Source organism: Medicago truncatula, chromosome 1 (genome assembly GCF_003473485.1).
Source record: "Medicago truncatula cultivar Jemalong A17 chromosome 1, MtrunA17r5.0-ANR, whole genome shotgun sequence".
NCBI classification, from domain to species: Eukaryota; Viridiplantae; Streptophyta; class Magnoliopsida; order Fabales; family Fabaceae; genus Medicago; species Medicago truncatula.
In genome coordinates, this window is record NC_053042.1 from 15601405 (window position 1) to 15616096 (window position 14692).

At 33.3% G+C, this 14692-nt stretch overlaps 1 protein-coding gene across 1 annotated transcript; it reads right to left on the reverse strand.

The window, feature by feature from the left end:
• Positions 1-8586: 8586 nt before the first annotated feature.
• Positions 8587-14474, reverse strand: LOC25482934 (armadillo repeat-containing protein LFR). The gene is made up of 8 exons (XM_013611548.3): positions 14249-14474; positions 12742-12911; positions 11906-12048; positions 11540-11796; positions 10131-10236; positions 9908-10046; positions 9313-9440; positions 8587-9156 (listed from the first exon to the last, which is right to left on the reverse strand). The coding sequence occupies exons 1-8, from the start codon at positions 14430-14432 to the stop codon at positions 8901-8903; spliced, it is 1383 nt and encodes a 460-aa protein (XP_013467002.1). The 5' UTR covers positions 14433-14474; the 3' UTR covers positions 8587-8900.
• Between the last annotated feature and the right edge of the window lie 218 nt (positions 14475-14692).

Here is a 14692-nt window from a genome sequence, read left to right on the forward strand (position 1 = left end):
ACAAAAAAAAAGTAATCCATCAAGTATAAAACGACAAAATAAGATCAAGATCGGTAGGAAAAGAATGGACCGAATTAGACAAAAACGGTTTGGCAAATGAATATCATAACACCGATTAAAAATTATAGAACCAATACGAAAATAAGTTTAAGAGTAGCAGAGATAAGGATGTTATGGTGGATGTGTGGTAAGATTAGATGGGATAGAATAAAAATGACAGAGAAAGTTGTAGTAAATAAAGTAGAAAAGATGGTATAAACTAGACTAAGGTGGTTTGGATATATAACTGAGAGATGACATATGGATGTTGTAGTAAGGAAATCAAATCACTTGATGCAGGGAGAGACCTAAAAAAAACTATTAGAGGAACTATCAAAAAGGATCAAGAGATAATGAAGCAGAGAAAAACATGGTTTTTTATATAATACTATGGGGTCGTTTGATTCATATCTGACTCACTTAATGGAATACAGTTTGTTTGTTTTTTAATGAATTTACTGAAAATAATACCTAATATTTGAATCAAATTTTTTTCGTTATTATGTAGGTTATAGTGTATTTGATTCTTGTAATGTGTCTAACATGATTTTAATCCTGCAAAAAAAAAATCTCTTCTTACAATTTCATATTCCTCCACTCCATGGAGGCATTTATCCATTGAAATATGATGCGGCAATCATAATCAACATTTTATAATGATGTGGCACATTTTATGTTCTGAATTTGCATTTTACAAAAAGATAATAAATCAAAAATAGTTTAGGTTTAACCAAATAATTGAGTTCAAGTGGTTAATGAGCTTCACAATTCGGGATTCATCGAGTTTGATTTTCAGATGGAACAATTCTAGGTCAGACTATTCTTACCTCACAACCGAACTCCGGATTACCGTGATCCTTTTTTCCTATAAACCATAGGATTATCGTAAAAAAATAGTTTAGGGTTTTGTTCTCATTCTTCCCCTCATCTTTTTCTTTCAAACTTAGCAAAAGATTTAATCATCTCTCTCTATTATCATTTCCTTCTTTCTTAGCAGCAAAAATACTATTAACGCAAATATATTTTATTACTCCTTAATTAATACCTTAAAATATATTTTATAGCAAAAATAAAGTCAAGTAATTTTTAAAGAAGCTATGATTATAAGCTTTTTTTTTTTTTAAGATATGTTAATAGTGAAAATAAGAATGCATAATAGCTTGCTTGTTTAACAAGTAATGTAATAGTGATATAACTAACTAACAGTTAGTTTGTTAGATAGTTAGTTACACTACTAAAAAATCAAAAATTAGTGAGGGAAATTTAGTGAGGGAAAACGTGAAATCCCTATCTAATTCCGTCACTAAATTTTGCGATCAAGGAATTTGTGAGGAATTTCATTTTTTCCGTCACTAATTTCTCTCGCTGATTTTTCTTTTTCTAGTAGTGTTATATGTGTCACCGTATTTAGTTCATTATAGAGTAGCAGAACAAACTCTATATATATAGCTCGCATATCACATTGTAATAGTTAGATTAGTGAAATAAAATTTCTCTTCTTATCATGCTTCTTCTCTTAGCTCTTATGCATATTTGCAAGCTTTTCTATTCATTAATAAAGATTGAGATCACCTTTTTACATGGTATCAGTGGCATATTGATCTTGATTTCTGCCATTGGGCTCCATCGTTTTGCTTGCGTTCTTTGATTTCTCACCACTCTCAACAAATTTCAGTTTCTTCTCTCTTCCTCGTTCTTTCTCAATTTTGCTTTATTCTCCTTTTTTTTTTTTGCTGCTTTCTCTCTAAAAGCACTTTGATTATCTTTCTGTCTCTCCTTTCTTTCTCCTTAATTCTTTGCATTCTTTATTTCTTTCTGTCCATTTTTCTCTCATTTGTTCTTCATTATGTCCGAAGCAAGTTATTCAGAAAGCGTTAATGGCGGTCAACAATTTCCACCTTCTCCTAAGAACAAAGGTTACCGGACAGTTATTTTGAGTGCCTATTTCATGCACCCCATATGAAAATTAATAACCAACAAATTTGTAGGTTATCATGTTACACTTATCCCCCATAATGAACAAGAAATTGAGTGAATGCATGACCTAAAACATCTAATCAGTGACTATTTAGGAATTTATGGTTTTAATTAATTTTTAGTGTTATTTGATCATTTTGAACTAGTAATGCTTGTTTTGGATGATTGATGGAACAGGGTGAAGAATGGCACTGGAGATCTCGGGCGCAACAAATTGGAATTGAAGTTGTATATCTCAAGATATAGGAAGATGTAGCATACTAGATCGTCATCCGGGTCGTACTATTTACGAACTGATCATACGGTCCCGTTTATCTTTGCTTAATGGTTGGCCTTGAACTATAAAAGGACAACCACATGTTAGTACCAAGGGTCAAAAATTGTACACTTGAATTGAGTGGCCAAGTTCAGCTATGGTTAGCAGCACTAGAGTTCTCACTCCATCTCATCTTCTCTATAGATGAGCATGAGAGCTAGTTCTCAATTATTTAGAGCTAGGATTATTTAGGTGATGATTTAAGCTCACCTCCTTCCTTTGTGGATTGTAATCTTCTATTAACTATATTTTATCTATCAATTTAGTTTTTCATGTTTTCATTTATGTTGCATTTCACATACATCTTTGTGGTTGAGTTCATCTTGAGTTAAACCCCTTCTTGAGGTTTAGACATGATGAGGTTATGATATTCTTTGCTTAAGGTTTATAAAGCTATAGCTTCGTGCTCCTTTCAAACAAACTGTTTTAACTAAAAATCATTGAAAGTGAAACTTGATCTCTTTTACTTTTCATTTTATAGTTCCTTTAAACCGAAAGAGTATGGGAATGGAAAATGTTTGTTTGATATGAGTTACGTCCCTGTGTACTGAAAGGTGACGGGAACAAGAGAGACTGTTTTGTACAAGTACTAGATCTTGGAAGAATCTGGAAGTGTTGAGATCTAACTAGGACTCTTGTCATAGGAAAAAGGCTCAACATGTACTACTTCGGTGGAAAATGTTGCTGACCTAACCTAGCAATGTGTGTGTTAAGATTATGTGATTGTACTCTGAGAAGACATCTTCATGTGCTTAACATGAAGGATGGGTGAAACACCTCCTAGTGGCCACCAGGTTGCCAGGAAGCCATAAAAAGCTATAGCTATGTAGATCGTAGCAAAGCTCTGTCACAGTTGATTCTTTGTTTAAACCATGATTTTACCTTTAAGAATTTTTAAGTCTTTCCAAATTTTTACCCAAGCTTTTATCTTTATTATATTGTTATGACAAATGATTTATTTTATTTTCTTGCAAACAAGTTTTCTGCTGGAAAGCTATAAGAAGTTATAGCTCATCAGTCTATGTGGGATCGATATCTTTTTATGCTATAACTTGGACCGTGTATACTTGCACTTAATCTTTCCACCCTTAAATATACATAGTGTTTTGAGAGACAGTGAAAATCCCGGTGTTATTCTTGTTACTCCCTTGTTGAATGGTTTCAATTATCATTCTTGGTCAAGATCCATGACAGTGTCATTATGTTCCAAGCACAAACTTCATTTTATCAATGGTGCTTACCACGACCTTCTTATGACGATCATGACTCTGTAGCTTGAGATCGTTGCAACACCATGATCCTGTCTTGGCTCAGCAATTCGGTAGATCCTAAGAGTGTGTTTGGATGGGGGAATGTTTTGAGGGAATTCAACTACTTTAAGGTGAATTCTATTGTTTGAATTCAACTCATGCATTTCAAATCATTAATAAACTACCAACACCTTTTCTAAAACAAAAATATACTTTTCAAATTTTAAACAATTGCTCACCTGATATTCAATCTCTAAAGGTCTTTGGTTCTCTTTGCTTTGTTTCCACTCTTCAAAATAATAGGAAGAAATTAGATTCTAGGTCTAGAAAATGTATTTTTCTAGGATTCAAAACTGGTGTTAAAGATCATATTTTGTTTGATTTGAACTTAAAAGAAGTTTTCTATCTAGAATTTGTGGAGCTCCGTAATATCTGCAATACTATCACTAGTAATCATAGTTCTTCTCACACTGCACTAGAATTATCTTCTGAGACAAGAAAGTATCCTCTTTCTTCTTGTTTATCTTACCATCAACTCTCTTCTACACTCAAACCCTATATTTTAAAATTTTCCACTATGGCTAAGAAAAAAGATTAGTAGCAAAGAGATTCACACAATATGAAAGTATATATTACATGGATATATTCAATCCAGTAGTTAAAATGACTACTATTAGAATGCTCATGGCCATATTAGCTTCCAAAAACTGGCTATTATTTCAACTTGATGTCAACACAGCTTTCCTTTATCGTGACCTTAATGAAGAAGTATATATGAAGCCTCATTCTGGTCTTGAGTTACCTCATCCTAACTTAGTATGCAAGCTGCAAAGGTCAATGAAACATTGCTTGCTTCAGGATACACTCAATCCAAATATGATTACTCTCTGTTTACTAAGAAAAATAGCAATGGCTTGACTGTTGTTCTAGTTTATGTGAATAATATGGTCTTAGGGGAGACAGAAACTAGTGAAATACAATACATTAAGACCCTATTAAATAACAAGTTCAGCATAAAAGATTTGGGAAAACTCAAATATTTCTAAGGTTTTGCAGTGGAAAGAAATAAAATTGGTATATCCCTATGTCAATGGAAATACATTCTAGACATGCTTCAAGATACATGCCTTTTCTTATAATTGGTTTAACAAGCAATGTAATAGTGATATAACTAACTAATAATTAATTTGTTAAATAGTTAGTTATATGTGTAACTGTATCTAGTACATTGTAGAGTAGCAGGACAAACTCTATATATAGCTAGCATATCATATTATAATCGTTAGATTGGTGAAATAAAATTTCTCTTCTTATCATGCTTCTTCTCTAAGCTTTTATGCATATTTTCAAGCTTTTCTATTCATCAATGGAGATTGAGATCACCTTTTCACAAGCTATCTTAAAGAGCTTGAGAAAAAAACTTAAACAGCTTATGGACATGTTATAAGTTGTTCTCATAAAACAGACTCACAAGTGTTAGATAATTCAAACAAGCTCAATGATGTCAGAAACAGAAAGCAACGATGTGAAGCACAAAAAGCCAAATGAAATTTCATTACTTCTAAAAGAAAAAGACTATTATTTTTCCCACTCCATGAGATTCTCGCGCACCCTATTTTTTTTATGAAAATACCCTTTATTCGGATTATGAAATCCGAGCCAAATTGTAAGTTTTTTCGGATTTTGAAATCCAAATTTTTGTAAAGAAAATGTATTGTGATTGATATCAAATGTCTCGTGACTATCTTATGATCCCCACAAATAACTGCTAAGCAATTTCATGGATCATATGAGCGATTAACAGTGACCATGATATCATATAATACCTCTAACTAATAAATGAGAAATAAAATGTAAGAATGAATAAAAAGTGAAGAAGGAATGAATATGTTTAAGCATTGAAGGCTATTTATATCCATAAACCTATAATAGATTGTAACTACAATCAAAGGACACGTTTGCCATGTCTAAACCGACCAAAAACAACATTAAACACACCAAAAATCGTCCAAACCTTTGGTGTAACGCCAACATCCACAGTCTGAGATGGTTCAGATTATATATGTCAAAATTCTCAGTACCATTTCGGATTATATTATATTGTCCCAAATTGTGTTTTTGAAGGTTTTCACGGTATTCAACACAGGAAAAAAGTAATCAACACAATTCGATTGCATAAAACAACATTATAAGATAAGTGATGATGAAAGGAAAGTTGTTCCAAGATGTGTTTTTGAACTTGATCCAGCTGACCTTCCAACCGACATATTTCTATCGGGAAGGCAACTAGATCAAGTTCATAACAGCCTCTTCGTATTCAAATCCGCATAATAATGATGAAAGGGAAGGTGTTTCAAAAGGTTTTTTTTAGTTAGATAATGTTGTCTTGCCAACTGACATATTTCTATTGTCAAGACAACAAGATCTAACTCATAACAATCTCTTGGTGTTCATATTTTTCGGATAATTTTTCATAGTTTTTTGCTGTATTTTACAGCAAATGAACCAAACATGTCTACTTATATAAGCTCCTTCAAAAAAAAAAATGTCTACTTATAGAAGTTGTTATGCATCGTGGACCACATAAATTGTCGATACAATGTGCACTGCAAGAAAAATCATGTACTTGACAGGTTCATATTATATACTACGAACTGGGCTTTCACCATGCAATGTACGAGTTTTAACACATGAAATTTAATTTCAACGACTTACAATAAATATAATCATCTCAAATACATTAAAAGACTTAATTCAGCAACGAAAAATACATGATAAAACAAAACATAACAGATCACAGATCAGCCAACCTAACTTCTTCGTCTAGTTCCTCCATTAATGCCATGATTTCTTTGTAGTTCTTGGGCCTTTATTTGTAGTTCTTGGTTCAGATCAAACTTTTATGAATATCATTGAAAGTTCTTACAAATGAAGTGTTCAACTCAATCGGACATTTAGTACTGCATTGGCCAAATATCGAAAACATGGTTCTCACGTCATTGTCGTTCATGAGCTTCATCTGACTAAACTGCACTACTCTGATTGAGCTGATTGATGGATGTCGATACTCAACATCATCCACCCTCCTTGTATCTCTGTGGTTGAATTGACGGTTGATTTGATCTAGCTAATTCTTCAACCCGGAGAAAGTGACATCATTTCGAACCCTGAATAGATGGGGTTTTCCTCCGTTGCAGTAAATTGCAACCAGTTTTGTGTTCAGATCAATAATTGAAGTGGCCATGGTGATTTGGTGTGGTTTACATTATATGAAAACAAGCACACTAATTTATATAAGTTTTTTGTGTGTTGTGACCACAAAAATTGTTGGTGCAATGTGGATCATGAAAAAATCTTGTACTTAATAGGTTCGGATTTTAAATTCTGAATTTTCCTTCGCCCTCTAATGTATGAACTTTAACATAGTCTTGAAACTTTATATATATATATATATATATATATATATATATGTATGTATGTATGTATGTATAGGACATATCAAGTGAGAGGGCTTTTACAGTGAGAGATGAGAGGGTTAAATCATAACCCTTGGATTAATATTAATGGTTGAGATGAAGTTTGTGCTTATTTGGTCTCTCATTTCTGTATCATTAGCTCCTTCTCTTTTCTAGTTCTCCATTATTCCCTTTCGTCCAGTTCATGACTCGCAGTAGAGTTTTTTTTATACATAAACACTTAACGCAAATAATTCTAGAGATAATCCAGGGAAGAAAGATTCCAACCAACTACCCTTCTTTTACAATTGATTTGGGGTCTAAGAAAAAGGAACAATTGAAATAGATAGGAAAAAAACTCATCGATTAAATTAGAGCATTAAAAGGGTTATTGATACAAGAGAGACCAATTTGAACATTCATCATCACAGTCAGGCGAGGTTGTTTCACCATCACAATGGGAGAGATCTAATTATCCTTCTTTTAAAAATTCTTAATGTTTTTCATTTGAGCTTAAGTTCTGTCATGATTCACGTTTAGAATCACATTTTGATGATTAAGTAGCTTTAAAATCTGGAAAAATCAAATTCCAAAAAAAAAAAAAAACTGCAATAGTCAGGTGAAGAAGGTAAGAAGATGAAGGGATTTATAATCAAAAATATTTCAAAGTTTAGACGGTTTCTTGTTCAACAAAAATAACTCATTAAACATGTTTTTTTACACATTGTTTTATTAGTCATACCAATTTACCACATTGTTTTACCCTATTTAGTGGTATGTTACACTCTATGCATTCATGTGACACAAATTCCCCCTATTTACCACGTTTTTCACAAATACCCATCAAATCTTCACAATTTCTCATTTCATCATCTCACATTCTTTTCTTCTCTTTTCTTCTACAATGTGCTTCCACTGTTAGTCTTTCATACAAAAAGGTTACTCTAATATTTCAGAGATTGTATGAACGGTCAAAGGTGGTGGTGCCACTCTACAAATTTGCTCAATATGCTTGGGTGTAAGGTTGATTTGTCTAGGTTGACAATCAAAGTCTCATTTGTCAACAAACTTTATCCCCATCCTCCTTCCCCCTCCATCTTCTTCTCCTTCCCGCTCTCCGTCCATCTTCTTCCACCACATGTTTAGCACTAGGGGTTTAATAAAGTAGCATCAGGTGTTTAACAATTGTGTAATAAGCTTCAATATTAATAAAATAAAATGAGAATTTGTATCATGTTTGTATCTTTACTTTTCTATATATTTACATTTATTTTATTCTTTTGTCATTTTCAATTATGCAATCTTAATACACGTTCTAAAAATCTGGGTAATAAAAAATTTCAGATTATATAATTCAAAAGTTCCTTAAACTTGGTTTAGATTACATAATTCGAACAAAGGGAAATTTTGACAGAAAAAAATAGGACGCATGAAAAATCTAGAGTGGAAAAAGAAACAGTCAAAGAAAAAATGAACAACCCTCATTCAACACATTGGGTATTCCCCCTTCAGAAGATGCAACGACACCTTAACTTTCTATCCGCACATGTAATGTTAAGCTACTAATCTTCTCATCATCTTAAAAAGTTTGTCTGCATACAACTTGATTACACTAATTTTATGGTACGTCGTTGCTGCTCAATAACTTAAGCCAACAAATTATAAACCGTAACTAAAGTAGATTCTTCCGACAAGTTTCTCTCTGTGCATTGCACGAGTCTTGAATACTAAGTATACATACATTTTGATACATCAAATGAACCAGTAATCCAAGAGCTATCCAAGTTACAAAAGCTAGAGCTATATATATCACTGATCACTAATTGAAGCTGCCTCAAAGATCAACAATTACATGGTTAGGAGTTACATACCCCAGATGCCTCGAGCTGTTGCCACTTTGTGACCTGGTCGAGATGATAGTTCATACAATATCCTCGCAAACGTATCAGAATATTTGCTATCTGTGAAAAGTATCTCTGCAAAAGCATTCTCGTAGACTAGCAACAAAGTTCTGTTTTGCGGCTCAGAAACAAGACTCTCCAATATCATGGCAGCTTTCCGACAAACTTCAGGAACAGGATGGGGCGCCTTTATCACCTTGAGCAACCGATCTATTGCCCTGAATTTGAGAAATTCTAATCAGTTAGAATTACTATTTCTTTGCGAAATTTAAAGAAAATTATCCTATCATGATTTATCTTTTCACAAAGCCATAAAATATCTCAAAATAAAAAATATTTTGAAGAAAAATAAACAAACAAAATAAGTAGATTACCATCGCTCGCTGGCAATACCCAACCTGCAGTCCATATTAACTTCAGCAAGGTTATAGAGTGCACCTATAGCAGCTGCCTGTGCATCGGTTGCTGGTAAGCTGATAAGGTCGATTAAATGTTTGTATATCTGCAGTAATCAATTGAGGATGATTATTTTTACAGCATAAAATAAATTAGACTTGGAACATTTTTTTCGTTCATATGAATATACCACTTTTTGCCTTTACTCCCTATAAAAAATGTTATTTGTCCCCTTCAAAATGTACAATTTCTCCTTTTCGGCCCTTGTTAAGTTTTAGTCACTTTAATAACTGTTCAAAATTGTAATTAGTCCTTGTATTATGTGAACCATATTTTGTCCATATGTGTTGATATTTCAGTGAAATCAAAATGGTCCAAATATTACAAGGACAAATTTAAACATAAATAAATATTATAGGAAATAAAAGAACAAGAACCAAAAGCAAAATTACATGATTCACGGACTAAAAACAGACAAAATATAGCAACTACAAACAAAAGGAGGCATATTTGCAAAGACAGAAGATGCTTAAACAACCAATTAACAGGGTAAAACATGCATAAAAAGTTTACCTTTGGAAAAAATGGCAGCAGGAAAGGTTCATTGTCAGGATTAATGATCAAACGCCCAAGTAATTCAGCAGCAGCACAATGCCAGGCTTTGACAGGTGAATTCAATATCCCAATGATGGCCTGAACTGCACGTTTCTCTCTGCAAGTAATACAACATTTATCAATCAGTCAGAGAATTATAATAGGATGCAAGAAGAACAATGAAGGTAGATTACTCACTTACGTTATTTTAATAAATGAAGGCTTGGACGAGCTAAATATTCGAAGATCCAGTAATGGAGCCAGGTTAACAATTGTCTCTATAGCATTTGTGACAAGTTCTTCATCCTCTATCAATATTATGACAGACAGTTTATAATCAGACACAATAGAAACTTTCAGTAATGTTGCACACATAATTGGATGATAATGTGGAGAGAGAAAATACATCACACTTCAATAAGATATATTGATAGTTTAAGACAACTTCCAGAAATTAGACATTTTGGTCAATAGTTGATATTATATGGACATGCATAACAAATCGTGGGTGATTAAAATATCAACGTTGATTTTCTCACTGTACTAAAAACTCACTTTAAAGGAGCCAAATCCACAGGCAAGATATTGGTACTTACGATTTTCTCCAACCAATAAATGCACCAAATATAAATGATAACTACAACTATAGTTATAATTATTCTAGTTATTTTCCAAATTTAAAGCCATAACCAGTTATATAAAATGGGATGCATACATGATTGTTAACCATATACAAGCCACCTCCAACTAATAATTATTTATTATCTATTCCAAATAATATCATTTGTAATTTAATTTATAAAGGAATTAAACTTCAAGAATTTAATCAAACAAATACTTCTGAAGTTCATAAAAGAACTAGAGGACTCATACTAAACGTCCATTGTTTTTAGTAGTACAGACTGAAGCGAAGCGTTATGTCTCCCATAATAAATATTCAGTTTAGTTGCTCTTCATAACAAAACAAAAAAACTACGCAATTAAACAATATCATAATTACCTCAGGCAATATATAGCAAATTCCATGCAAACATGCAGTAGCATGACAGATATAAAACCATAACATATTGAATTTGTTAACTTTGCCATCAAAATCAAACCCAAATTCATTCGACCATGTCCAGATTAAGGTTTAAGAATTTTCAAAATAATTTTGGATATAAAAGAAAGGATGGTTCAAGAGAAAATTTGCTCCAATAACTGTCCCTCATTTAGGTTTTGGCCCCTCTAAGTTTGTTTGGAATATGCAGTTTCATACTATTAAGGTATTAACATTAACATGTTAAACACTAGGGACCAATCCTCCATGGAATATAGAGACTATTTACTTCTGATGAATAAAAACTATGGAGATTCCTAAATAAGAAAAGAATAAAAGTACTAACTCAATGACATGGACAAAAACTCAATTAAGTAAAAAAAGTAAGTACTAAAACAGAAAACAATACTCAATGGTAGGGGACCAAAACCAAATTGAGTTCGTTGGAGACTGCAAAGCATAACAGATTATAATGTATACCATGTAGGTATTGTTACCATAATAATATATAACCATCAATCATTTGTGCAATACTACGAAAAATGTTAGATTTGACCAACAAAAGTTCTCACCTACTATATGATCTTCAATGCATTGGAAGGCTGTTTCCATACAATGACGATTTTGGGCCATTATAACTTCATTATCTGGCATGAAAGAGAAGTTCCTAATGATATTTGAAGCAGCAACAGCACATTGCTGTTTTTCTGCCCTCCCTTCGTCGTCTAAATTAAAGAGACCGTCTTCATCAAACCGCAACTCTGAAAATCGAGGTTTTGCGGTGCCATTCTGCTGTGCTGATTCTGTACTAGCAGTGCCAGATCCTAGGCTGCATTAAAAGCAATATCTTAAAATGTGAATCATTCCCTCTACCGGCTTTCCCATTTTCGAAATTTGGAAACTCAAAAATAAAAGACAACATTTGAGAGCATGTTCACCTAGGACGCTGGAGTGTACCAGTAGAACCCAATGCCTGATACTCATTTCCAAATCCAGTTGCAACAGAATTTACACCTAATGATCTGACCCTCGTTGTCCTGACTAGTTCCTTTGGGAGTGCTATGTCACGCCAGTCATCTATCTGTGTCAGTTAATAACATGACAGGGTATTAAAGATGGTAACAATTTTCACAATAAATGCAGAAAGTACTTCAACAAATCTTTGAAATTTTTACACATTGTTAGAATAAGAAAGTGTCATATAATAAGAAAACAAAACCAGCAAAACATCGTGAATTCCTAAACAGCCATGGGTGCTTCGATTGACCACCAGTATGAATAAGGAAAAACTACACAAACCGGATTGGCTCCAAGACTACTCGCATGCAAAACATGCCAAATAGGTGCTTCAATGGTGGCAAGACTCTGACCTATAGCAGATTGGCGGTCTATGAACCTAGTACCAAACGCCACACCTTGAATGTGGTTGATCAACAAGACGGCTCATGGATAGGGTTTGTAATTTGGGACTTTAAGGCTTGGGTTTCGTTTATATCAGGCCCACATGATGTGAGCTCTGATACCAACTTGAAAGTACAGAAAGAATTTATTTGAATTGCTTGAGATTGACTATAAATATATTTTATGTTTATTTATACTAAAATGCACAACCAAAGATAGCTAAAACTAATCTTTAATCTAACCTAACTTTATCCTATTTTATTACAACAAAAATATCTATATGCATAATATCCATCACACAATATTTTAAATTCAAATATCTCAACAAAGAGAAATCGAAGCAGTAGAGTAAAACAAGATTGGTAGCACATACAACTTGAAGAAGTGCATCAAGCAAACCAGGGATTTTTGCTAGGGGAGTTGCATCCTTGCGCATCTCATCCTTTTCTTTAAAGGATAGTAGTGTAAGAGTATTCAACGCCCATGTCAGCTCACTCTTCAGACCACTTTGAAGTGCCAAAACAATTCTTTTATTGTTTTGATCTACAAAAAAAAAAAAGTCAATTCAGAACACTTCTAGAAAGAAAGAATGAAAACTTTAAAATTAGTTATATTTGCAACAACCATAAGTATTCTAATTAATCTCATCTCATGAGTTAAAATCAACTTAAGCGTCCCAAATTTTTAAGCTCTCTCTTTAGTGTCTCTATGAGTACTAACTCTAAGCTTATAAAGATTTTTTTGAGTTAGAAACTAAATACTTTTCAGGTAGGGAACTGCTACAATCTAGAAGACAATCCAAACAAAGCATTAATGAGTTCTTGTAAAACAATAAGCCGCATGAGACTAATTGTAAATCAATTTTATCCATATAAAAAAAAAAATACACAAATAGCACACACTAGTCAAAAGACACCCCATATGCTTTGTTCTATGATGTTACATCCATAATACTAATACACCTCAAGCCAGCTTTGTCAATTATGGATCGCAGAAAATAGTGGTTTGTTTAAATTCTGCTATGCAACATTGCTATAGTGCCGCTATAGCCACTGTTTCACAATATTATGCACTAAATAGCATATCACGGAACATAATTGATTTGTACAAACTCCGCTATGCAATAGTGCTATAGCCCCTATTTAACAACATTGCCTCGAGCCTTTTGCAACTTAAAATTAAGTTCTATCAAGCAATGGGTTAAATATGTTTTAAACCTGTAATCATCTTGAATTTTGTTCCTAGTTTCCTTGTATCCACTTTTCAGTCTACATTCTACAGATTACAAAATTACATGCTTTTAGTCGCTAAAAGCAAAAGATGAAAGTTTTTTAACAAAATAGAAAAAAACATTTTCAACCCTCAAGAAATCAACTGATTACTATCTTGCCACAATCAATCCCTCTTTTTTATCTTTCCATATTCATTTCATAGCCTCCAAGATTAACTCTCAAGCCTGTTAGTACTCACCTCTGTAGCACTGATACTTCCGATGGAAGGCGTGTTTTGGTCTCTGGCACCGATACGAACGATATTGACGCATGTGATTGCATTCAATTAATTCATTTATGCTCATTTACTCAATTTTCACCAGTGTCCATGTGTTCATTTCAGTGTCGTGTATATACTTCATAGCTAGTCACAAAGACACGGTATGATTCGATTACAACCAACAGCTATTAAAATTTTCGATGACATTATTCCTTTATGTTTAAGTAAGTTTCAGCAACGAAAAATTAGTTTCTTTTTTGTGGTAATGTGTGTTATTTAACTAATTTCAAAAAGAAACTATTGTTCAACAGAAAAACTAAGAACAAAAACAAACACTAAACAATTTCGAAAACCTAAAACAATGGAAGGAGAAGAAGCTGTAAACTAACCGGCAAAGGCACTATGAACGTGAAGAGAAGGACCGAGAAGAGTCGACGGAGCAGCTGTATCCGCCGCAGCTGCTGCGGCAGCTGCACTGTTGTTTCCGCTGCCAAAAGGCCGACCTCTCTTTGCCGGAGTTGCTGACCCTCCGCCGGTGGCGCCACCGGCCTTGCCTTGATCTCTCTTCTGCATTTTTCGTTTTAGGAATTTAGGGATTAGGGATTTGAATTTGATTTTTCAGTTTGGGATTTTGATTGAGATTTGTTTGGGTCTTTAGTTTTGGATTAGTGGCCCATTACACCTTGATATGTTTTTTAGGCCCCCCTTCATATCTCTTTAAGCCCCCTAGAATTAGGAAATTGCCCTCAATAACACGTTCTGTAGATAACTACCGGATATTTATTTTTAAAAAAAAATCCATTTTTTACATCTGGTAAATAACTACTGGAGGT

Coding starts and splice junctions, on each gene's coding strand:
- LOC25482934 (XM_013611548.3), bottom strand. CDS start 14,432: ATGCAGAAGAGAGATCAAGGCAAGGCCGGTGGCGCCACCGGCGGAGGG. Junction 12,912..14,248: donor CGTTCATAGTGCCTTTGCCG/GTTAGTTTACAG, acceptor TTTTTTTTGTAG/ATCAAAACAATAAAAGAATT. Junction 12,049..12,741: donor TTGATGCACTTCTTCAAGTT/GTATGTGCTACC, acceptor TAACTGACACAG/ATAGATGACTGGCGTGACAT.